The sequence below is a fragment of the Pholcus phalangioides genome, unplaced genomic scaffold (assembly GCF_987345545.1).
Source record: "Pholcus phalangioides strain wild (caught in Gottingen) unplaced genomic scaffold, Ppha-v1.0 ptg000003l_1, whole genome shotgun sequence".
Classification (NCBI taxonomy): domain Eukaryota; kingdom Metazoa; phylum Arthropoda; class Arachnida; order Araneae; family Pholcidae; genus Pholcus; species Pholcus phalangioides.
Window position 1 is genome coordinate 57,614,510 of NW_028301596.1, and position 27,367 is coordinate 57,641,876.

The 27,367-nt window shown below is 34.4% G+C and overlaps 1 protein-coding gene across 1 annotated transcript in view; it reads right to left on the reverse strand.

Moving 5' to 3' along the window:
• Window positions 1-27,367, reverse strand: part of LOC149089004 (3'-5' RNA helicase YTHDC2-like) — an 88,957-nt gene that overhangs the window by 21,750 nt on the left and 39,840 nt on the right. Inside the window, exons 17-25 of the mRNA XM_089251251.1 lie at window positions 25,938-26,246; window positions 24,774-24,939; window positions 22,396-22,502; window positions 20,878-21,155; window positions 19,756-20,009; window positions 18,726-18,838; window positions 13,021-13,528; window positions 10,302-10,600; window positions 5,322-5,476 (exon numbers count right to left, since the gene is read on the reverse strand). Of these exons, the coding sequence (XP_089107377.1) occupies window positions 5,322-5,476; window positions 10,302-10,600; window positions 13,021-13,528; window positions 18,726-18,838; window positions 19,756-20,009; window positions 20,878-21,155; window positions 22,396-22,502; window positions 24,774-24,939; window positions 25,938-26,246 (2,189 nt within the window). The remainder of the gene's footprint in view (window positions 1-5,321; window positions 5,477-10,301; window positions 10,601-13,020; window positions 13,529-18,725; window positions 18,839-19,755; window positions 20,010-20,877; window positions 21,156-22,395; window positions 22,503-24,773; window positions 24,940-25,937; window positions 26,247-27,367) is intronic.

The following is a 27,367-nucleotide window of genomic DNA, read 5'->3' on the forward strand; positions in this document are numbered from 1 at the left end:
CAAAATATTTAGTTGTGGCTCTGGGTTCTACTGTAAGTAGTAGAAAATAGAAACTCCTTATGGTCCATGAGTACAATAGTTGAAGAGTTAGTTGCTGTTTGTGTGTTTTACTAATCACCAGGGTTGGTAAAAAACAAAAAAAAAAAACCAAAACAACTGGGTTTCTGGTTTAAACCGGTTTTTTGGGTTTAATAGCTTTTACATTAAAAACAATAACATTTCTTAAAAACCATTCAAACTTCTAATTAAGCAATTAATTATCTTAAATATTAAATATTAATTAAATATTAAATATTAATTGAATATTAAATATTGATTAAATATAAATAAATTAATTGAATATTAAATATTGATTAAATATAAATAAATTAATTGAATATTAAATATTGATTAAATATAAATAAATTAATTGAATATTAAATATTGATTAAATATAAATAAATTAATTGAATATTAAATATTGATTAAATATAAATAAATAAATTAATATTTCTTACATTTTAATAAAAGCCAACTTTTGCAATTTAGTTATTTTATAGCTTAACTCAAGGGAATATTTCGTTTGAGAATTCTTGATGTTATTATTAAGCCTATAATAAAGATATTTTCTCCAGTTACTTTCAATATGCTTAATTACGATGCAAATTTTACAAAAACTATGATGAAAACTAGGCATATACAATGTGTTTGATGAAGCATAATTAATGCAGATTAATTAACAATGATTTACGATATGTAGGGTGATTATAACTCAAGTTCTGATTTCAAAAAACATGGTAAAATAAAACCACTGGTCAGAATGACTTGCAATGAAATTTGCATGAATGTTCCTGAGGCAATGGAATTTTGTATGGTGAGGGGGGGGGGGGGTAAAAATACTTAAAAATGTAAAATAGATGATGCTGTACTCATCCAGCACATGAAAAATTTGCTCGCAGAATGGATATGATAGCCAGTCAAGGCAAAATGATAATGCAATTTGCATGGCATGATTTCATAATTCATAGAAACATCACAAAAATGAAGTCATTTAAACAAACAACTACAAATTACACAAGAAATGTTAAATATGTTGTCAACCATAATCTGGCTGTGAGGTGGAAGTGCAAAAATACTTGTTCAACCACGGATCATAGGATCATATGTTATGGTAATGATGTGTGGATGTGCTTTCAATTCACCAAAGTTTGCAATCTGACCACTGAACATGAGATTTTGGGTATCCCCAAAGCCAAAAGTTGCAAGGGTTATAGTAACTTATTTACATTCTATTCAGGTGAACATGGTGGCCAGGTGTTGTATCATGTTGTTATTGTCAAAATGGTTCTTCAGCAGCTGCTGCAATGTGCATTTTCATAAAAGTTGTGCTATCCACCACAAATTGAAAAAAAATGTAGGCGCCAGCCAAATTCGTTATGAGCGAAGCATGTTTTTCTCCCAAGACAAACAATCCTGAGTAATGTGTTCCCCCCTCCAGTACTTTACGACTGATTCCCATGTTGGAAGAGACGTTATTATGAAATCAAAAAAATTCTCATACTTACACTTCATTTTAGCAATGATGCATATAAAATTTTAGGTGCCAAAACCGATTTTCTAGACATTCTGGCATTTGGGATTAGTCCAAACCTGCTATTCACACACTGATGCTGTTGAAGTGCCAAAATAATATGGTTGCGCAAAATAGATTATACTGCTGGCCAAGTACAGCATCATCTACTTGTATATAAGAATACTTATGGTTGTCTTATTCTAAGTATGAATAGCTTCTCAATTTACCCCAACATGTTTATCATATTTCTTTTTAAACGTGTCAATTGTGTTACAATTTACTACCTCCGGGGGTAAGCTATTCCATTTATTAACAACCCTATTAGAGAAAAATTCCCTGTGACACCATAACCTCGCATTGTCCCTTACCAATTGATACTGGTGTCCCCTTGTAAAAGCAATCGATTGGCGGTGTACTAAAAGTTCATGGTCCATCCTATCCATCCCATTGAAAATTTTGGACACTTTGATCATATCTCCTGGACACCTGCGTTCATCCAATGTAAACATATTAAAAAAATAAAGTCTCTTCTCATAACTCAAGCTCTGTGTGCTAGTAAGGACATGTGTAGCGGGACATAAGGCGGGATGTTGGTCTGAACTGGGTGTGTTTTCTGGCCGGATTGGGTTTTCTTCGGCACGCCCACGATAGCCTGCTTATATCCCACAAGAGACAGAGCGGGGGACATGTTTGGTGTTTGCATAACTCAAGCCCTGTATGCCAATTAGGACACGCGTAGCTCTCTGCACCCCTTCAACCAAGTCTATGTCTCTCTGTAGGTATGGTCTCAAAAACCTTACTGCCTACTCCAGTCCCGGACGAACTAAGCCTCGAAAAAGAGGAAGAATTACTTTAGGAGAACGCGAAGAGACCTTTTTGAAAATGAAACCGAGCATTCTATTCGCTTTTTTGATCACCTCTGAACAATGTTCAGAAAACCTAAGGCGCTCGTCAATGAGAATTCCCAAATCGGTGACCCTAGTTGCATCCAGGAGAGCGACACCATTCAACTCGTAAGAGAACCATTGGTTGTTCGAACCAAAGTGAGCAACCATGCACTTGTCATCGCTAATGTCATGCTCCATTCATTTGTCCATGTTGCAATTATGTTTAAGTTGGTCTGCAGCAACTCCCTATCGCCGCTGTGGTGGTCGAGTGGTCATAATGACGGACTTGCATCGCGAGGATCCGGGTTCGAACCCCACTGTCGCCACAGTGGTGTTCGTCCCTATCGCTTTGATTCCTGATTATGCCCATCAGCTTCACATCATCTGCGAATTTTCTAGCAATCCCATCGATACCCTTATCGAGTTTATCTATAAAAAGTGAAAAAAGTATGGGGCTAAGGACACTTCCTTGAGTAACTCCACTTGTGACGTCTGTCTAACCAGAGAATTCCCCGTTAACCATAACTCGTTGCAACCTATCTTTCAACTACGATTCTATCCAATTCAGCAAATTACTCCCTATCCCAATCTCGCGTAAACGCTTCAAGAGTTTACCATGTTAGACCCGATAGAATACCTTCTGGAAATAAAGGTAAACAACGTCTGTGTATTTTTTACCTCACCCAAAGACTTAGTTATGTGATCATAGAAGCAGAGGAGTTTAGTTACACGTGACTCCCCCTTCCTGAACTTATGCTTATTATCCGCCAATATATTATTCTCGTCTATCCACTTCACAAACTGCCTTTTGATGATAATCTCCAAAATTTTTGAGGGAGCTCGGCAAACTCACTGGACGATAACTGGACACCGCTTCTCCACTACCCTTCTTACATATCGGAACAACATTAGCAAGTTTCCAATCCATTGGGACGATACCCTCAGCAACACTACTCCTGTATATCTGTGCGACTGGCTCCAACAATTCATTAGCACATTCCCTGAGGACCATGGAATGGATATCATCTGGTCCTGGTGCTTTGCTTCCACATATATTTTTCAGAAGATTCAGGACCTCCACGTATTCCACTTGAATATCGTTGAGGATTTTATCCCCCCATGCAACACCCGTACATTGAATATCATTATCACTATTAAAAACTGATGCAAAAAAAGTCATTGAAAGCACTACACATATTGCTCTCTAACCTGGACCCTCCTATCGAGAGGGGGTCAACTGTCCCCTTACATCCCTTATTGACGTACCCAAAAAATGATTCAGGGTCAGAGCCAATGTTAATGTTGTCTGCTAATTTAGATTAAACTTCCTTTTTACTATCCCTTATTGCTTTCTTCAACACTCTTCTTTCATCAGTAAATAATGATAGGTCACCTCATTCACTTTTACACTCTCTGAATGCTCTTTCTTTTTCAAGATAAAGGTTACGCACACTATCTGTCAACCATAGAGGGTGCGCTGTACAAACACGTTTTTTTCGAACAAAGGGTATGACGGAAACATTTTATTTTCTGGTTATTATGCTGAGGTGAACTCGGACCCCAAAAAAAAAGCTATCTATCTCTCTAAACCGTCCTACCTGGGGGCCAATTCCTGAAGTTAAGAGAGGCTACTAATGTCTCTACTGTAGCGCCTCACGCCACAGTGAGTGAAATAAGGAAGGCACAGTCGTGTTTCTCCAGTGGTGTAGATGGTAGCATGCTTGCCCGGTATACAAGAGGGCCTGGGTTCGAGTCCTGGCAGAGACAAGATGACTTTTCTTTCCGAATTCACCTCAGCATAATATCCAGAAAATAAAATGTTTCCTTGATATCCTCGGCTGAGAAAAAGCCACCTATCTCTCTAAAGGGTATGACGTTGTACAAAACAGAGGACAGCTTCATACTAAATTCTTCCCATTGACCTACCACCCCTACTGATTCCAACCGGTCTTTGAAAACTTTCGCTAACCTTCCTCTCGAAACACCAAAGTTAGTTCTCCGTAAACAGGAAACCAGTCTTTTGCTATCAACCTTACCTTAATGAACCAATATGTTTTTCAGGGAAAAAATTATACTTAGCCCACTTTTATGTTTTGAAAAAAACCACACACACTTGTTTAAACCAAAGAACCCTGCTATTCACTATCTTAGATTAAGAAAATTAATTACAGCTCTGCTGATAGAATTCTTATTTCGTAGAGGTCTTCCTGTATTTTGATGGACTTTGAAAGGGGGGGGGGGAACCATTGTGTGTGTGTACTTTTTTAGACAAAAACATAGTTACAATGAGTGCATAAGCCATTTCTGCACTATTATGCTATGCAGTGAACATTACTCAGGAGGCTAGAACACAGCCTCCTTGACAAGATGTCTTAGGCAGCACACCGTGATGTGAAGAGGTATAAAGGTACGAAAACCATGACTAAGGAAAAAAAATTACTAAGGGGTAGAGAAAGAGATGTCCACACATTAGTCAGGAAGAAAGAGAATGATCAGAAGGGTTCTGAAATGTAAAGGGGTGTGATGATTATCCCTCTGTAGAAGCTTTTTTTAAAGAGAAAAAAAGGAAGAGGATGGACTCATTTTGGTCCATCCGAAAATCAGCAGATCGAGGAGAAAACAAACTTATTTAAGCTAAGTCGCGCATCTTGTGAAGTTACTTCTTTCTTTCCTTTGTCTTGCTCCTCAAGTATGTGCAGTGTAGAACAAAACAATACAACTGTTTTCGTAACTAATCTCTATTATACATGCTCAGACCTTTTGGTCGCCTCACTATGTGACTGATCTTATAGTGAAGATGGCTAAAAGAAAGAGTGACTGATAGTTGCCAGTGGAACTACACTAACCTGGAATCAAAATACCAATTATACATGGTCACTTACTTTCTTAGCCATTCAATATAATAGAAATGGCCAATTTGGCGAGAGCTGTATACATCTGATGGCCTTTCTTCAGCCAAATGTCCAGTGAATCGTGCAAGGCCTTGAAAGTGGCCACTTCCCTGAAGAGAAAACACCAGTATAACTTTGTTTCCTTCCTACAACGAGAATAAAAAAGTTTAGTGTAAAGCATATGCACAAGGTATAGAGTCAAATCCAAGTATAAAATAAATGGGGTTATCTGTCAAGCATTGCTTAATAGAAAATTATGTGTTTTTGAACATTCTCCTACAAAAATTTCTGTTTTTATATATAGTTGGACTTGCTTATAATGAGCCTGCATTCAGGGAGAGACTGGATTTAACAAGCAAATTAATATATTTTGTTTGATATAATGCTAATTGTATAACAACTTTGTTGCTTTTAATGAGCAGCTCAGGTTTAATGAAAAATCAAAGGGAAAACTTGAAAGAATAAATAAAAAAAAGTGAAAATGAAAGGGAAACAAATATCTTCTGCATTTGGGAGAACCCCCATGGGGGGGGGGGAGCAGAAAAACTCATTAATTTTTATCCCCCATTTTAAACTAAATATCAAGGTAATTCGGGTCAGTCTGGCCTGGAAGAGCCAGACCTCTTACCTCAAACACTCAAGTGTGAGATGCACTTAAATAAGAGTACTTGGCCTTACGTTCTACATTTTAATTGGTCAAAAAAGTGGTCACGTGAGACTTCTAAAATTTGTCCAAATGTGGGAATTTATGTGTGATTGATTAAAAGAAATTAAAAATCCTTATGGGGAGGGGGAACCTGCACGACAAATCTTCCAGCATGATCATGCTGTTTAATTTGAGCTGAGCATGCACCTACGCTTCTATGAGGTCGAAATTGTAAGTAAAGAGAAGTAAGATAGTGTTGTCACCTATTGATAACTTGTAGTTTGTGTCTTATCTACTGACTTTTTCTTGTACCAATATCACTAAGGCTAGGATTTTTTATTACCTAAAAACTGCTTGAAAATGCTACACAAAAAATGTTTTTGTCCTAAAAAACTAAAAATAGGTTCTATAAAACAAAAAACAATGACCAAAAAAATTTCCTCTCCTATTTCCGGTAAAGTTAATTTCAGCAAAATGAATTAATTTCAGTTAGAACTGAAATTCTTCAATTTACCAAATGCACATACCTCTCATAGAATCAGTATAACAGCTTTTTTAACATTATGTTCCAGTGTGAAGCTGAAAGTCCACTGCCTAAATCATATCCCATGGGGAGGGGGACTTAAAAATTTAAATTTATCCATAAACTTAATGCTAAACTTCTTCAAGACAAACTCGCTCAAAATAATTTTCTTTTAATACAAATTAAATATTTTTCACATCAATCATTTCAATGTTTTGTGGGCAATACAAAACTTGCTTAGTATGCAATATTTTCTGTATTTTTTTGACTTAATAATGAAGTTCGACTGTATTTCGTCTTGTTTTTCTGTATTGATGTGTTGATACATACAGGTAAAACCTACTGCAGCATTTCTGAACATATGGTCTTTAGACCAGAGGTAGTCTGTGATGATGGCACAGGAGGTCTGCAGGAAGACTTGGTGATTTAATTCATATTGAATGAAAAAAAATATTTGTGAAACTGATATTAGTAATATCCTTTTAGGTCCACACAAAAAGTTGATCACTCATATTTTAAGTGACCATATTTCAATGAGAAAAATACAGGAAAAACTATCATAAATATGGGATATTATTATTTGCCACCAAAACCATGTGAATTCTCAATAAAACTATGGCTGAAATTACTGAAATTAAGAGCTATTGCAAATCTCTCACAGTTAACGAAAACATATTCCACAAAAGAACTTCAAAACCAGATAACATTTCATTGACCAAAAATACAGAAAATCAAGGTTTTCAATAATCAAGATTATTCAAGATCTCAAGCAAAATACGAAGCAGCACCTATTGTTGCCAAAAATGTTACAAAGACACAAGTTCGCAAAATAACCAGCAATTGATAAAAATGCTGAAAAATTGCCAAATGGGATTCAAATGACAGGCTACCTGAAATCACAGTGGATTGAAATGTTATTCCCTGGAAAAAGGGTTAAAAATATAAAAAATATGTAAGATAGATATTTATATTTTTTTGGAGAGTTGCTGCTGCAGGATGTGAGGGACACACACACACACACACACACGGTCCCATAAAATACAACTCATCTGGTCACACTGCTCATCAGAACTGCCAACCTTCAAAAGGTAAAAGTCCTCCAATTTTTCACAAAAATTCTGCAAGCATACTTTTGCATGTCACATCTTTCTCATTTCATTGCCATGATAAGAGCCTACACACTGATGTGCAAACTTTTGAAATCCCAGGATTCTCCCGAGCCCCCCCCCCCCCCCAGACTCGATCAAAAAAAATTTGAAAAAAATCCCCCTCTTAGGCAAGTCCTGGGTAGCCCCTGAGCAGAATATAATCATCATGGACATTGTCAGTGATGGATAATTTTGAGTATACGAACTCTCAAAAGCAGTTGAATATTTTATTTTTTAAGACATTTGATCAGATTAAACAAAAAGAAAAACTTCAAAATACAAGGCTGCTGATGAAAAATGTTTGGGTGGTATCACATATGACGTGGTGTACAATCAATCTCGCTCTGTGTTTGCCTTGTGGTTGTTAATAGAACACAATAATAATTATACAGGAATGTCAGCAACCAAGACCATCTCCTGATTAAAAATAAATGTTTGCACATAAATGCTAAGTAAACAAAGTCATGTCATTGCTTGTTTGCTTAAATGCAGTCACCAAGACATTGTTTGATGGCTACTTGATGGAAGTAACATCTGCAACCAAGTAGGTAGGTTCCTCGAACTACGGCTGCCCTCTATAGGTGTTTCTTCCAAGCCAACCATATTCATTGATGTCACAACATCGTGAAAGCTCAAGGAAAATCTAAAAAATTTAAATATAAAACAAAATCAAATTTTTTTTCTAAATCTAATTTTCTGCTAAAATCCGGAAAAATTTTCAACAAATCTGGAATGCCAGAGGAAGGGCAAAAACTCCAGAGTCTCCAGCTTAAATCCGACGAGTTGGGAGGTCTGCTACTTATTATGATCCATCAAAATATTTGAAACATGGACTCAAAAGGGTTGAGAGATGCTGACCTACTGAATTGTTGCTTCTGAATTCAAAGACAGATGACAGAGTCAGGGCTCTCACTCAAAAAATTAGAAAAAGTAGGACTGGGGGGAGGGGAAGGGACTCCCTCAGACACACAACATAATCATAGTATAAAAAAATCCCTAAAAAAATTTTAAAATTAATTTTTTTCCCCATAGCACTATTTCAGTATCCTAATCCAAAGCAAAATGACAGAGATGAAGGTTACAAAAAAATTTTTTTGGCCAAAACATTACTAGCAACCACAGATAATTCTTTTCCGCCTCTCCTCACAATATAAATTACATTCTTTTATTTTGGAGTCTTCCACAGTCCAGTCTGTCAACTTTCTTCGACAATCCATACAGCAGATAGGTAAGTTTTTAAGAATGACGCTCTTTCGAGACCACTTCTAGAAGCACAGTGCAAAATGTGTAAATTACAAAGCCCAATGTAAATAAGTAAAAAAATAAACCAGATGGTTTTACTGTGCTGACTTCCTTTTTTTTTAAAAGGATTTGTTTACATTTTACTGATCAATGCCAGTGTAATCGTTTTCAACAAATGAAACATTTTCATTTCTAGCTCTTTGCTGAGCATAGTAATTATTGTTTATGCCTCTGCACATACCCCAAAAATACAGAAAACAATTGAATGCTATTGGTGATTCAGCATCAGAATCACCAAACCTAAAATAGGCTTGTATCCAACTGCTTTGTTATGCAAACTGTTGTTTCTCATACATATACCAAATGTGCACCATAATTTTGAATGATGAATGTTAGTTACTGTACAAGAAACAATAAAATCGTAAATACAAAATTATTTTTTCCCATCCAGAAGTTTTTAATGACTACACTACATCTTAAACCCTCAAATTAGGCAAACGAAAAATTAATAAACCGAATGGTCCACATACCCCCCAAGTAACCTTAAAAAAATGATACAATTTCTACTTCAGCAAATCATTAATTGCAATCTGCAAAATTTGTAATATTTGGCAATATATTGATGATTCCCTCCTCAATTCAAATCAATTTAATGAATTTTGTCGATAGGATTTGATAAAAAAGTAGGAACAGTAGGACAAAAACTGAAAAATAGGGCAAAACCAAGAAAGTAGAACATTTTACCAAAAAGTAGGAAAAGTACGAAGAATGAGAGCCCTGCAGAACTTCTTGAACACATAACAATATAGGTGATAAATAAATTTAATCAACAAAAATCAAATCAATTTACTGACATGTTATTCTTGTGGGGGAAGAGAATAGGGGAGAAAGAGAACTTGAGAGATAACCCGGAAACCTTAAGGATAAGATTCTAGCATGCAACAGGCCTACTTTGTAAAATTCCATCTTTAGCTTGAAGAAGGAGGGGGGGGGGCATGGAGAGAAGAAATTGGTATCATCACTAAAACGAATGTACAGATGTTCTGAACAAATCAAGAGATCCTTTTTATTTATCTTTACCTTGTTTTAGTCTTTCAGTAGAAGATGGGATGGCAAGGAAAAAATTACTTCCCACTGAAAATGCACAGAAATATGTAAAATAATCCCTTAAAAATCGTTAAAATATGCTCTATAATGAAATAAAGTGAAATATACAAAAATAAATAAAAACATACAAAGTCATAGAAATCCTAGCCCTAATTATCACTAATTTTGATCATGTTGTAACACAAATGGGTTTTATAATAAAGCTGCTAAGCTGGCTTGTGAGCCAAAGACCAGCATAAAATAATTAGCATGAGATAGATGGTATTAGAAATCAGTTATTTTCAACACAGACACAAACAGCATACCTTCACTGCAGCAAGAAGCCTCCTTTCAGTGAGCGTGGCAAAAGCCCAGGTATTCGTCATAAAGGCAACTTCTAGTGCTTTTGGATGCTGTGCCTTGACAATAAAATACCTCATATTTGAGGCTCTGGAATTGGGCAGATTCTCTCTCATTGGGGCTATTATTCTGTGATCATTTCGGGACATAACAGGACTAATGTTAGTAGGACTTGCTTCTAAACCTCTGTTTGAACCACTACCAATGGGTTGTATTGATGGATTATAGTCTGCAGGGGCAACTTCTGGTTGGTGGTAGAACAAACCTGGAAACAAGGAAATACATATTTTAAACATGTGAAGGAAAAATAATTTTTTAACATTAAAATCAGTGGATGATCCAATTAATTGTTATATACCTTAATCTTTTTATGTACAGACCTTTGGCAACAAACTTGAACAATATCTAGTCTCTGAAACCAGCAATTTTGTTAACATTTACAAAATAAAGGGAAAAAAGAATGAGTGGAGAACAGGGTACGCTGATTAAAATCACAATTTAAATCAAGATTTTTTTAAAACAATCATTGATTTAAATCACAAAATTTAAATTGTTTTTTCTTTATATAACTTCAATAATATTGAAGTAAAAGTAGCCTAGAATGATATGTACATAGGTACCAGTTCACAGACTTGAAAAATCTGTAGTTTATCCCATGATGACATATTCCACATCAAATAAAACATGTCAAACAAATAAAAGGGAAAAACTGGGGACTTTTTTTAAAATTGCAATGGGTGACCATATATAAATGCTGTTTTTGTTGGATGTATTTTTCCCTATCCTGATTTTTAGCAATAATTACCCACTTTGCTTGATTTAATCATCATATTTGGTGACAATTACACATTTTTCTTACTTGAAATCCTGATTTTACATATTTTTCCTGAGAAAACAGGGTCAGCGTGAAATTGCAAGGACTGGAAGAACGTTCTTTAGGGATTTTCCATTCAACAAAGCTTCATTTGAGGACTTTTAAGGATTTTTCTATGAAGATACAAAAAACTGGAAGAATTAGAATTAGATTAAACCGGAGGATTTTAATGAGGCTGAAAAATCTCTAAAGGCTTCCAGGTAAATCGGAAGCATTAGCACCCATGTATGTATGTTGCTAATATGTGGTAAAGTTAGTGATTAAAAGAAGTATAGAAGATCTTTGGGATGCAGAAAGAAAACTGCTCTATTTCTATATTCTGTGTATGGAAAAAATATCAGGAAAAATATAGGGAGTTGAACTTAGCACTTGACTAAACTGAATTAAGTATTTCCAATGTATTACAATGTGGCACTAGGGTTCCCCTGATTAAAAAGCAGAGGAATAATTTTTTGTATAAAGCCTTGAATTTTATGCCCTAATTGCTGATTCAAAATAATATGTTGTACCGACATAAATATCATTAAGCTTTCAACTTTACTTTTCATATTAAAATTTTGAGTTTGCTCGTTTTTTATTAAAACTCACTAAATTTGTGAAAGAATAAAAATGTGTAAACTGTTTAAGTAACATCATGCAAGCCACTCTCACACACACACACAGATTGCGCAAGAAAAAATCTTGTCAATAGAATTTTATTTAGCTAATTCTGAATGGCCCTTCGGTTGTACATCCAGTGAATTGAGGTACCTGCACATATCTGATATAAAGTTGCCATCACGCATTCACTTTAATGGGGGCCTCATGAATAAAAGCACTTTTCTCAATAAGAAAAATGTTAATCCACAAAGTTAATTTGGGCTGAGTGACCTTTCATATTATGTAAACACAGATTTTTGGTGTTCCTATTTTTGTTCTTTGGAGTTTATTCATTAATGCTCAGACCTGCCAACCTTGAAAACGCAAAAGTCCTGTAATTTTCTCACAAAAATCCTGTAACCATACCGTAATTTCCAGTGCATAATCCACGGAGTAGAAGTCAGATAAAGAATTAAATGTAAAATTAGCAAAATATGTGCATTTTTATAAGTGCACATATAAAACTAAGACTGCACGGATGCAACATTTAGAATCAGCAACACATTTTCTCTGAAAATCACAAACACTTTCCTCAAAATTCTTAAGATTCCCCCATTTAAAGGGGGGAATAAAATTTATTCATGTAAGATTACAGGGCATTTTTTATTCTCAAAGTAGTGAAATGCCAAAGCGAAACTTACTGCAGTAAAACATGCACTTTTGCATGCTTGAAATATTCATGGGTATAAAATATTCATGCTAGTTATAAAATATTCATTCATTCAACTCTATTACATTAAATACGATCAGATGTGCCAACTTTTGGAATCTAGAGATATGGAGATTTATGGAGAGATACGGAGAGGAGGGAAAGAACAGGGAGGGGGCCTATATATATTTCTTCCATCTACTTTAAACAGATATTTCACTCTTAATGGTGAGGGGAAAAAACTGGCTCATGAAAAATCTTATGTATACCGTTGCATTAAAGATTGCTCAGAACCCCAGAACTTTGAGGTATCTTCACATATAAAACACATATTCTTTGCCAATTCCTCTCGCAAGTTATTAATGTTTCAAGAAGTTGAATTGAGAAACAAATGTTTACCATTTCATGTGAGTAACATTCTTGTGATCAATGGGTATGTTAGACACCATATGATGAAAGAGAAAATTACATACAATTCAAATTCTTGTATGTGATTAATAATTATCAACAAAAATCCTGATACCTCTGTTTTTATCAACAGGTGGCCTTAGTGAAGAAGTATGTGGTCTTCCGCTATTATCAAAGTATGATGGATAACCAGGTTTTGCTGACCCACTTTGTTGTTGATGTTGCTGCTGCTGTTGATGATGTTGCTGCTGCTGTTGATACTGTCGCTGATGTTGTTGCTGCTGCTGTTGTTGATGATGATGAGGATGGAAGTTTTGCATTTGATAATGTTGATGATGATTAGAATGGTGATTGCTATTAAATATGTCAGAATGCTGAGACTGAACACGGGCAGTTCTATAGACAGGGGTCTGGAAATGATCATTTGAATTTAGATGAGGAGCACGCAAGGCAATGCTTCCCGGCTGAGGCAAACCAAGAGCCTGCTCCTCAGATATCAGTACTGCTACTATGCATCGAACAACTGCTTCATCGACCTGAGACCATGGTTTAGAGGGCATATGCATTCTGCGGAGGACTAATGCATATAATTTCTGACGCAGTCGAAGAGCTAAACGACTTATCTGTGAAAGAAAAACAAATTTATAAATATCAAAATATTTCTCAGCCCATAAAAAATTAACTAATTTACATATGCTACCATATATAAATCCTCTTTCCTTCAAAATAATAAGGAAGTCACATTCTGCTTACTTACCCGATAAATACACTATCAGAAAATCTTCAGCAAACACATCCTTTCGAGAAGTTTTTTTACTGCTAATATAATCACACATCGTCACCATTTGTGCAAAATGTCATATCAAAAACAGTGGTTTTATGGTTCATATGAAAATTATCCGTCAATTAGCCTTCTGAAAGCACATATTCACAAACACATAACACACCAAATTTTGAGAGGTTAGAATGGAATCAAAACCACTTAGCTCACAGAGACAAATGGATCAGTATTATTTTCAGTCATGAAAAGAAATGGTAACGATGCATTTTCAGTGTATTGTCACCAATTGAAGGAAAAGCTATATTCATACTTTATCAGCCATCAGTGTGTTCTGTGATGGTATGGGCGGCCTCCACATTCAATGGACTTCAATCTTTAGCAATTCTAGGCAGAAGACAGGACACGCAAAAATACATGGAGACACTAGAAAATCATTTCATTCTTACTGGTTAAATTTTAGGGGGCAGTACTGATGTTTTTCAGCATAATGCTCTCATGCATATGTCCAAGTTGCGAAAAAATTTTCAAGATTAAAAAAATGTGACTACTGGATTGGCCACTGATGAGTCCTTATCTTAGATAGAAAATGTGTGGAGCATAACAACTTATAAAGTCTACTCCAATAAACAACTGTTCAACTCAGTGAACATCTTGAAGCTAAATGTTATAATTTTGACTCGCAACTTCTACAAAGTTTTTCGCAGTTTTTCTTGGTGTAGCATAGCTTGTTTGATGTCATTCAAACTAATGGAAAAATTATTGGTTATTAATTAACATGTGTTTGTTAGAAATTATAATGTATTTGATTATTCTATATTTAAATTTTTTATTTTGGTGTACATTTTTTTTTCCATTCAAATGAGTATTGCATCTCGTCTATACAGTGAAACTTATCTGACGGACATTGCATGAGATGGAAAAAAAAAGCATATTCTGCCAATTTTTATATATAAAAAAAGCTTACTGAAACAAAGAATTTTTGGTCAAGTGCAAGTTCTTGCCTTTTGGATGGGAGAAAGTTAAGCCGTACTGATCCTCCTTTTGCTAGGAAAACACTCTCTCGGTGACTTCTTGTAAAAACGATGAATGCTTATTATCCATTTGTATTGGTTCTGGAAGAAAGAAGTTCGACTTGGGTGGAAGCGGATTAACTATTCACAATTTAGTTAAAGCCTTTTTAGCATTTCATCTATGATGGAAATAGTGGCCTTTGCTAGGAAACTTTTTTTTTCTAGAGAAAATGTTGATAATTTCCATTTAAAGAGTAGTTCGGGAGAGGAATAAGCAAAGGAGACTGATATATACTGTTAAAAAAAACAATTTAGTGATACCATGTTTTGGCTACTGCAGAGGTTTTCATGCACCAGCCGCAAGAATCATATATGGAATTTTGATTACAAGAATGGAGTTCATAGGGGCAAACCAAACAAAAGCAAAATTTAAGTCTTACAGAGATGTAGAATCTTTCTTTCACAGATGTTATTGGTTGTTGATCTCATTGTTATATTTTTAAGTAGATACACAATATAATAATATATATAATATTTCTCAATTTTTCATTTTAAACATTAAAAATTTTTCATTTTTGAAGAAAGTAAGTGTTCATTCTATTGCTATTCAGGAGAACGTTTTATACTGAAGTTTAACTAATTAGCACACTAAATATGAAATTTCTAATGTATAATAAGTTGAAACAGCAAACCCCAAAAAAAAAAAAAAACCTCAAAATAATAGGCATATGTTAAAGTCTCTGTTTAATACTTGTCAGTTTATAGTAGTTAGGATGATATTCTTAAAATTCAAGTTTGACAAAATGATAGAAATTAATCACTGCATATATTTTTATGTGAACTTTTATAAAACAGAAACCTGTCTGGAATAGAAAATGATTTGTCTCTTGACATTCCGTTTTATACAGGCTTCACTGAACAATATTTTTTAAACACTGGGGCATTTATTTTCATTCATCTAAAAAACAATTATGAGATTCTATAATCTTTTGAGGCAGAGTGTACGACATTTTTACAGAACAGGGAAACATGTGTGAAGAAGCTTTTAGTGACAAAGAAAGAAGGGAATTTCAACATATGATATTTTGCAGGAATGTCAATAAAAAAAACTCAAAATTGATTACATTTTTGAAATAAACATTAGAAAATGAATTTGTCTACAAAAAAAGACCAGTGATATTCAGTTTTTCACAATGAAAAATTCTTATAGAAGTAATTACCATAACATAGAAAACTTTTATCTCACATGTAACAAATGACCAAAACTGGCATAAAGTCCTACTAAGCGGCTGATAAATAAAAATAACTTTGAAAGTGTCCTCATTAAAAAATGGTTTCTTTGAACATCAAACAGTCATATATACAGTGGTGCCTTGAAATGACACTAATCAGTTAAATTAATTTTAAATTGTGGGACAGTATTTTCTATACATGTCTATCTCACAATTAAATGAATGTGAAATCCAGAAAATTTCAGTGTTTAATTGAAAAACCCTCCGATCCAAATTCAAATCATGTTTTTGCAACCAACCCTATGCTTGGTTATATTGATCTGACTTCTAAAACGATGTTTCTTAGAAATGAGTTATCATATAGGTTGAACTAAATTTTATTAACGGGTATAAATATTAAAAACTGAAAGATATTAGATACTAAATATTATGGGAAGCTTACTAAAAAATGCAAACTTGTAGATTTTAATGGATTAGAAAATATTTGGTGCCAGAACATCCGTAGAGTCCGGTTTTTATAGTTATATAAGTGTTGGCAATGTGAATGGCAAAACTCTGCCACAAATGAAAGAAGTGATTCACATTGATTCTTTACCTTTTTGCAAAATAGATATTGAAGTAGATTTATATTAATAACAAAAGCATATACTCTATGGTAAGTGCACAGCTGGTGATTAAGATTTTTGCAAATATTGATACAGCTACTTGTCATTTATGGTCAATACATAAGGGATATAAGTGCCACTTGTCCATTTTAGAGCAGCAAACTTTCATTTTTGGAGCAGAAATTTTGAAAATAGAGCAGGACTAAAAACTGACTATATCAACAATATATAAGGGGTTATTTTCCCCTAAAATGCTCAAAATTTGTCACAAATGGTTTGAATGGATAATTTTAAATAAATTTCCTGTACAAATTGAAGTCGATTTAAAAATTTTTCGGAAGTATCTGTTGCTGCTAAAGCAAGCATTACTGAAATTATATCAATTATTTGACTTTTTTTTCTCCAAAATATACACATACATACTGAAAGCCTAGGCAGCAACAATTTGCTGCTTGAACATGAAAATCTTATTCACCCTCCTATAGCAAAAATGTGTAGAATATAATAAGGGGTTCCATGGGGAAAAAAATGTGTATCTGCACCAATGCTGGGGGTGGCTCTTGGACCGTACAACCTGCGTGGCTGCACAGGACACTACTCTAGAAGGGGCACTAAATCCAAGATGGGAGGGAGAAAAAAAAAAGCTTTGTTAACCAAAAGAACAAAAAATGATCAGGGATGTCGAAAAATAGGTATCACATGGATAGTTTTTTCTTGAACCGGGTGTCAAATCCGGATTTTTGTGACAGGAAATTATCATGACAGCAACTGCCGATGATAACCACATGACACATTTTAGTAGATTCAAAACTCTGGATATTATAGCTGGAATTTTCACAGATTTGGGTGATTGGGGGGTTCCAACAATCTCTGAAAAATTTTCATAATTTGGACCAGCGATCTGCAATTCCGTCCTATACGATTTTTCACAAAGCATGTGCAATCTTGTGGGATCTCAATATAAAAAAAATAATCTCACCAGTTTACATTGATGACAATCCACTCAACCTAAGAAATCACGATTTCTCTGTAGGATCAGACTGTGATCGGGAAATTAATTTACTTCAAACGATGAGAGTTCACGATCACAATTGAGAGATTAGCGCATTAAGAATGTGGCACATGAAGACATCAAGACATTAGTAGACCAGTAGATGAACGAACAACAGATCATCTCAATGATCTCACCAAATGATGATGGCCATCACTATTCGCAGCAAGTTCTAAGAGAACCATGGAAGACAGACTCGTTGACAAGAAGACGTATATCACATCTTACAGGAAAATGTCTGATACTCAAGTCAAACCACTTCATCACAATTAGAACATTACAAAATTGATGAATTAATCAGTGAAGAACATGATTACTATACGTGCTGACTAACTGGACCAGTCAGAATTGTATGTTGTGCTTTACTTTGAAGATAATAACTGACCATTGTTAGTAAACTGCATCAACATCGTATGATGTTAGTACGTTAATGTGAAGAGCATTACACTCAACACTCGAAGCTGCACACAATGTTATAATGAGTCATTCGATGAATGCTGGATGAATGAATATGACGATGTTGTGTCTTCCTGAACTATTTATAGCAGAGAACTTGTTTGTTTTTGAACCAATTGGAATATGGCTGGCATTTCGGCTCTTGAAAAAATAGATGATGTCATTCAACTTGATTTGTGTATAAACACACAGCATGGATTCTTTTTTAAATACTATTACATTCTCGGTGGCAACAATTTAAACTAGATGGATGAAGTTTGTAGGGGTGGGAACTCTGCGCCAATTGCACCGCACTGTGCCATACAAGAACAAACATCTTGCGCCATGCTCTAATAGTGCAATGTTCTGTGTGTGGTCATTCGATCACTGTTTCTGTTGTATCTCAGTGTCAGGAAAGATTTTGACAAAGATGAATTGACAACAAATTTGTGACACCTTTGAACATCCATTGGTACAGTAGGTGTGTATATTTTATTGACAGAGACTTACAGCACCTAAAAGCCCTCCAGATGAAATAAAACATTACTAAATACTGATTGTGTATCTGCTGCAGTTTCAAATGAAATGGCTGGTTATGTTCAGGCGTCTGAACTACAGCATAATATCATTGGAAAAAATACTCAACCTTGAATGAAATATATGATTAGGATTTACATGAAAAAAATAAGACATTAATTTCTTTCACCTCTGGATCAACTTTGAAAGATACCCAATCATCCAACTTGACAGTAGTCTTTTGATTATCACTTTCAGAATCGTCTTCACTATCACTTTCTTCTGGCCGCCTTCTTATAACCCCTGAAATTGCCGGATTTGTAAAAATTAAATTAATTAAAATATCAACAATTCAGATGTTCCACTCATTGCCATCAACATTTATAAGCAGATAAATATCTGCAAAACAATGAAGTCTGCACAGAAACCCATCTTATCATATAACTCATTGACACTATATACCAGGGCTCTTCAATCTTTCTTTCATTAATTCTAGAATTATTTCTTTCATTATTTCTAAAATTAATCATTTTTAAATGTTCCTAACCATTTTCTGAAAATGATCTCTAGGCCACGACAAAAAGCTCAGATGGCCAAATGTGGCCCCTAGGCCATGCGTTGAAGACCCCTACTACTAAACCACACATGCACCTCATCCATATTCCTCTATCGAATTGGTACATGTTGGAATGTGTGTGTACGTGTAGTGAAACCTGACGTGAAGTTTGTTTCTGTGTAACGATTATGTGTAGTGCTCGACCATCTGCCACCAGTTTTTTTTCCTAACTATGAGTGAAATGATAAGCTATTCAATCATTACACTTCACTCATAGTTAGGAAACCCCTGAAAACCCGGGTTGAAGACCCTTGCTATACACTAATAAAAGTTTGGAATTTGTATGATACGAGACTTGATCTGTCTTGCTATTCATGTGTCAGAAAAATCTGAGTCTATGTTTTAGTTTTTTTAAATAAATTGAACAAAAAGTCTCAAATACCATTGACTGATTATTGACAATGAAATTCCACTCTTCATGCATTCATATGACCGAGGCTACAGCACCCAAAGGTCTCGGATGAAATAAAGCCAGACTAAATACTGATTATATCTCCTGCAGTTTCAAATGAAATGTCTGGTTGTTAAAAATAAACTCTTCATGCGATCAAATGGAAAAACTACATAAAATAGACATACATTAGTGACTAAATAAATTACTCACCATTAACTGATTCATATACGGTGTCAATGGGTAATTTCGCTGGCCCACAAAATAGAGCAACTGTGACTGGCGATACTAATGTACAACAATGTGCATGACACATTCTTCCCACACGAGAAAGCTCTTCATAAATAAACCATTCACTCGGAAGAGACGACAACACTTCACTGTGCATTGAGCTTATTGTTTCTTTTCCAGATATGGGGAATTTATTCAGCACCGATGATGGGTGGAATCTCACTTTATTTTCTCGTCTATAAAAATAAATGGATAAAATTGAAGGGAGTTATAAAAACTTAAGCAAGAAATTCAGTATATGCTTACTGGGGAAAAAAAAAAAAAAAAAAAATACAATGAAAATAACAAAAACCAAATAAAGTAAAATCTTGATTTAATATGTTGTACAGGACTAACATTTTTGTTCAAGATTAAAGAAATTGTAAAATCTTTGTTAAGATGATCAAAGATATTATAAACACAGGGACATTGAATTTCTTTTTACTATATTGAGAAAATTGTAAACTAAAGCTTTGTTAAATCAGAGTTCTATCTTAGGGGTTAGAGACAATACTCTTGTTTTTGAAAATTTTAATGGAGATTGGCCAAAGCATGTTCAAAAAGCAAAACAAAACAAACAAAAAAAGAAAAAAAGAAATAAACGTTTCTGCAAACCTGAAAATAAGGATAAAAATTTAAATGTAAATTATAAAAATGTATGAAAACACTTAAAAATGACTACTACTCAGTCATAATTTTAGCTTATTCTAATGCATCACAAAAAAAAAATTAATTAAATTTTCTCCAATCAAACAAAAATCAATCATATATTGACAGCAAAATAATAAAGGATCTTTGTTATATATATATTAATTATCAAAATTATAATAAAGGCACAAACCAAATAATAAATATCAATAAAACAAAGATCCTTTATTATTTTGCTGTCAATATATGATTGATTTTTGTTTGATTGGAGAAAATTTAATTAATTTTTATATATATATTTTTTAAATATATATATATATATATATATATAATTAATATATATATATTTTTATTTTTTTTGATAATAATATATATATATATATATAATTAGGATATTTGAAGGAAATAACTTCTTACTGTGTAATCAGCTGATTGTGCCTTTCTCTGTCAATTCTTATCAGGTTTGGATAACTTCCTGCACATATTGCAGCTCGAACTACAGGCCATGCATCTGAGTTGGTGTTCAAATCCCTAAGATCACTGGTACCTCCTCTACAACGTACAAAACCTGATGCTCTCAGCTGAGCAAGTAACTGACTTCTCATTCCAGCGATCATTTCCATTGTAGCAGAAGAAACATAGTTTTTAGAGCAAAAACTGTGTTCATAGCCATCTGATTTTGCTTTTTGCCAAGCCTGAAAGAAAAAAAAATATACAGGGTTTCACGTAATGCTACACAGCCAAAATGAGATGAGTGATGCATCAAGGCAAACATTTTTTTCTTATGGAATCCAAAACCACAACCCACTTATTGGAGGGAGGGACAGGAACACATCCACCCACTTCAGAAGTTCCCATAAAAAAACAACCTTGCTCACATCATGAGGAGCAATAGGAAAATTTATTTTTTCCATTCGCCGGTAATTATGGAGGAAAAAATATTTTTTCTCGCTCACCCCCAAAGTAACTTTAGGAACTCTTGCATTGAACATGTAATACGTAACACTACTACTTCACCACAAACCAGCTTCAGTCACATAGCAATTCTAAATTGTTTAAATCATTTGAGACATTTGTTTCCATTGTAAAAATTGTTTGTCTTGACCTTGCATATATAATCTCTTGCATATATAAATATATATACATACACAGTCAACAGTCGGCCTCACTTAATCTGATATCAACGATTCAAGCACATAATATCACATTAAGCAGGGTATCTGATTGCGTGGGGAACAATTCAATGGCAGTTTTACAATATTAGTATAGTTTGTATAATGAAAACTGATGAAGGATGAGCATTAATTAAGCTTTTCAAATAAATCAGACATCAAAAATTAAATGAAAATATTTAATTACAATGATCACGATATACGTAAGATTTTTACTTTAATTAAGAAAGTTAGCGCCATCTATTGGTTCAACAGAGAATCAAAATAAAATTAAATGTACGTATTGAAGACAACTTGAATATTTGAAGACCAGTACCTACTCTCAAATGTATACATTTTTTTAAATCTTAACTTAGTAACATATTTTCCATCAATTCCAAATGTTTCATTCAACAAAATTATATGTATAGTGGTTAACGTGTATTAACAGTTGATGTGTGAAGCATAATACAGTATTCGATTAAGCGAGGAAAAGTTGTTGAAATGATTATATTGGACATGGAATTTTAACATTGCCTATATGAGGAGGTATAAGAAAAATGTTATCCATTTAAGTGAGATATCCGTTACTTGATTAAGCAGGACAGACTGTATATATAACACATAAAATACAATAGAACCTCAATATCGAGGTTTGACTGTATTTAGAAATGCTTTATTGTGAAATTTGGGACCAAAATGAGAAGAAAAAAGAATCCTCATAAACTAAAAATAAAATTTGAGTGCATAAAAATATATTGCAGCTAATTATGAACAAACATACTTGGAATGCTCTGAGAAGTGCCAAATGGTCACTAAATGTACCACAAGCAAATTTTTTCTTTGCCATTAGAGCTGATCGTTTTTCTGATGGCTGAGCAGGCAGCATAACTGGAAAGGTAGTGAAAAGATTATGATAAAGCAAGGGGGAAAAAACACTTTCAAGAAAATGTTTTGATGCTTAACTCAAAAGTCTCAATAGTCTATTGGTCTACAAATTTCGTAATTGAATTTTTAAATTATATCTATCCTATGAAACACAAACACTGAATCTCATTACAGACTGTTATGACCTTTAGTTTAATACCTAAAAATGTCTCATCTACACTTTGTAAAATCAGGAAAAAAAAAAATTAATCACTTGTATTGTTGGTCAAGTCTTGACACAAACAAAAATGCTAACAACTAATAAATAAGCCAAATCTGTCATGCCATGGGCATTATAATAAAGTAGAATGAATCAACTATTCATTGCAAACCCTTTAGATTCCATGTGGTCATTTAGGTATTTTCTCTATTCTTTTTTCGTACAATTGGAAAAAACTATTGAATTTACATGTGTGTGTGATACTCAAATTCCCCACTCCCTGTTTCGAATTAAATTCCCAAGGTTTTTCACCTAGTGGACATTGAGGTTCTCTATTATATTTAATTAAACTATATTTACCAAAATATAATTTTGATTTATAGTACGAGATTCGATCTGGCCAAAAACAAAAATTAGACAATAAAAACTCATTAACCCCAAACAAATAAATTTCAGCTGCAGGTGTTGATAAACATTTTCCTTCTGCTTTATATACGCTGAAATGAATGCAAATGAGCAAGCGCACAAGCATTATTGCATTTGTCAAAAGACTTTTGAGCGCTACTGTATACAAGATTACACAAGGCATCTAATAAATACAGATATGAAAGGGGGGGGGGAAGTAGAGGTGTTATGTGTGTAAACTACCTTCCCCTCCCCACCTTCTTGTTTGATGAGCCTGCTGATGCTTATGCTTTCTTGATATTTCATCCACATTTGTGGGGGACATTTTCAGTGGTGGTGGGCTCAAAGTTACTGTGATCTTTTTGATTGTACAGAGATGACTGTGACAGAGGGTGGAGCTGTGTAGGTATTAATGGGGGGGGGGGCAGGTTTGAATTACATCAGGCTGTCGGTCAAATTTTGTTGGAACCAAATGTGCCCCATAAACTTATAGGTAACCTCCAAACAACAATTTCCAAACAGCCGCAGATAGTGGAGAAGGAAAACGCAGGCTACTTACTATCTGTAAATGTGCTGCTGATAATTTAAGTGATTTGAAAATGTGCTGTAAACCACTTAATTAGAGTGGGAATGTGCCTTGTGGGTCACCTAAGTGATAAAGTAAATGTGCTGTGGGGTCACTAAAGTGATCTGAGAATGTAGTAGAGAACTGTTTTATTTCTTCTTAAAAAATTAGGTTTGAGATCGCGGGCCACATCAGTCCGCAGTTGGCCAGCACGTCATGGGTTGAGCATGCATGGTCTAGATCATGGTTGGGAATAAAGAACTATTTGAGGGTTGCTAGTACACTGTCTTGGTCCATATAAGTTTTTCTTGTCAAGCTGTTTCTGTTGTACTCTACCTCAGCATTGCAAGCCTAAATTTTAGGATGCTGAAATAGTACTGTAGAGTTATTAACAGGGCCACAACTACATTCTTGGATAGCCGGGGCAAGCATACATTTTGGCATCCCTCTGGTCCTCCATCCAGGGAACTAAACCTGCCTAATTCCTCTATTAGTTGTAGCCCTGGCGATTAATCAATTATTAGAAGAGTATTAAAATATCAATATAATCTCATATACATTCTAATGTAATCAATTAAATAATTATCATAATCAATTACAGATCAGATTATCGTTTTACATGTTATATAGATCACAAATTTTAGTTTTTTTCAGAAATGGCCATTGCCAATAATGGTCACTTTCCAATAGTGGTCAAATTTTCACGTTCCTAATAGTGGCCATTGTTAGGAGGCTTTACTGTATATAGAATAGAGTCTTCACACTTATTTGTCTCATCCCAGTCCCTTTCTCAGAAAAATGTTTCCACTGCACCCCTTCACTAACCCATACATAAGGTACTTTGTATCTGTATAACTTCAACCCTTCCTCTATTCCATCATCCCTCTAAGAATCAATATCGTTAGATCTGGAAAACGCTAAAACTCATGTGCAGGACACCCGCTAGGCAAACAGACTACTAGTTTTTGATAACTTGGCTCACCTCAACTTCAGTTTTTTCATAATGGAATAAAAAATGATACAAAAGTGGTTGTACAAAAATTTTGCATGAAAAAAAAAAAGTTTTATAACCTTTCAGCACTAAAGGGTTTTAAAAAAATCTTACATGGATCTCTGTATGAAAGCGTACATGCAATAGTTAAAACTGGGTCCAGGCATTTCAAAACAACAGCGAAGAGAACCATTTTTCCCAGTTGTGGCTCAAGTGGGAGATCCAAGAGATGCAAACCCAGTTCTGTCAGTTCTTCCCATGGATCTAATGCATCAATACTCTGGAAAGCAAAGGAAAAAAAAAAAAAAATGCATGAATTCTACAGAAACAAACATTTTTAAAGCAGTTAATAGAAGAAAAGAATAAACTAACTTACTAAAATTTTCAATAAAAGGATTTTTCAAATAACAAAAAAAGATAAAAATGAAATGCAAACATAATAAAACAAATGAGTAAAACCTTACGAAAATTTCTTATTGACAACTGGGTGCCTGGATTTTCCCATTCTCTGTGGACCAGACATACTGAGAATGCTAGAGTGTACTGCATTTTAAAAATGTATACACACGTTGAATTAGTTAGATTTTGTCTGAAACTGGTATGAGAATTTAAAAGACTTTTGAGTGCTACTGTAAGTCTGCAAATATTAAACTTGATGTACCAGTCTGAAATAGTGTAATATATGGTTGAGATCCCACAAGAATACCAGAAATAATGTCGCAACAAAAACAGATTTCTCTGGACCTATCACCAACATTCATGAGTGCACTAAAGGGCTGGACAAATCTACAAAAATTTACATGCCTGACTTAAAATAATACATGCCAGAATTAATATTTTTTATGCTAGCAAGTACGCATGTTTGAAAAAAAATACATGCCTTGGGCGTTTCAGGCAAAAGATTTGTCCAGCTCTGCCGTACTACAATTTCTCAAAGTCAACAGGATTAATTAAGGCCTGTTAAAAGTCAACAAGGATTTTCTCGGGGGGGGGGGTAAAGTAAACAAAATTACTTTAAAACAGGTTTTATTCTCATAAAATTTCTTGCTCAGGCAATTATTTCCATTGCCCTCTCCTAGTTCTGACCTTACGGGAAGGGGGGGGGGGCTATCACCCGTTTTTAAGAATTTTATTAAAAAGAAAGTGTAGAAATGCCTCATTCTAACTCTGTACACAAATTATATCCCTAACAATTTAAAAAGTAAAACATGATATGCAACAACATGTGCGTGTGCATACAAGTAAATGTAACACACATAAATATAAAAAAAATCATACCTTTAGTAACATAACTGCATTCCTTGTAACCATGAAAGGTGGTGGATCAGGAGCTCTTGCAAGAAAATCAGCAATAGGCATATTCGTTGGAGCTAATAACTTAGCTTGAAGACATAATTCATGAATGGGAACCCTCAAGATCTCAGGGATTTGATATTTCTGAAAACTTGAAAATCTAGCACGGCTGAAAAGATGGTAGCATACTCCTGGTCTGCACCTGCCTGCTCGACCTCGTCTCTGAACAGCACTGGCTCTTGATATCCAACCAGTTCTTAGCTGAGTTGTACCCAGTAAAGCATCATAAGTTTTCTGTAAATTTAAAAAAAATATTTTGTTTTGATGTGACTACGTTTTTTTAAATCATCTGACGATATCAGGCGCATTTGCAAAAAGTTTCATAATAAAATAATTTAAATGGTCATATCTCAGGAAGTTTTTGAATATATCAGTGTTTTTGATGTCTACGGATAGCTTTCAGTGAAGCAAATCTAATGATACCAGTCTGGTTTTAATACTTCTTCCTGTCTGGGCATCAGGCTCACAGCCCGGATTTGTGATGGAATTGTTTTCTACATCTTAAGAGGTTCTCAATGAAAAATAAAATTTCATAATATGGTCCGATAGGCATTTTTGAAACAAATCTAATGATACCCCTCTGGTTTTAATATCTTTTCCTGTCTGAGCATCAGGCTCGCGGCCTATAATTTATGATGAAACTGTTTTATGCTATATCTCCAGAATTTCGCAAAGCAAATAGAGTAAATTGGTATCATCTCTGTTAGCTATTGTAAAGACAAATTTGATTATACCAATTTCATTATATCAGTATCTACCACGTGATTCAAGGCATAAAGAAGTCAAAACTTGCAGCTTTGTCAACACAACCAACCTCGATTTTTTTTAAAATTGATCAGTGATAATTTTTGTCGCACCACGGTCATTTTCTGCACACGAGGGCTAATTAGACTGGGACCTACAATTTTTTGCCAACTCCGAACTGCAGGCTTGTTTTTTATACTCATCGAGAGGTTGGTGTGCTAACCCCTTGATGGGGGACTCCCTGCGGTAGAAATTTTTTGCTGCGGTCGAGTCAGCGTTTTTTTGTTGTACCCGTGTGTCGGGAAAGTTTTCTGATAAGGACGAACCGGGTATCGAACTCACGACACCTCTAAACATCGTTTGGTACTTTAGGCGAGTATTTTATCGACCTGGGCTACTGCGCCTTCATTTTTTTTTTTTTTTTAAAGTGGAACTTTTGATAGCATGAAGCTCTAAAGGGAATTAAAAAAAAAAAAAAAACAACTCAAGTAGACATTGATGGTCAATAAGATCTTTAATAAGGTAGAGATGATCCGTGAAAAATATATGTCTATGCTCTCTGATCAGGTAATTTTATAATGAATGTACTATACTGAACTTTTTATTTGTTA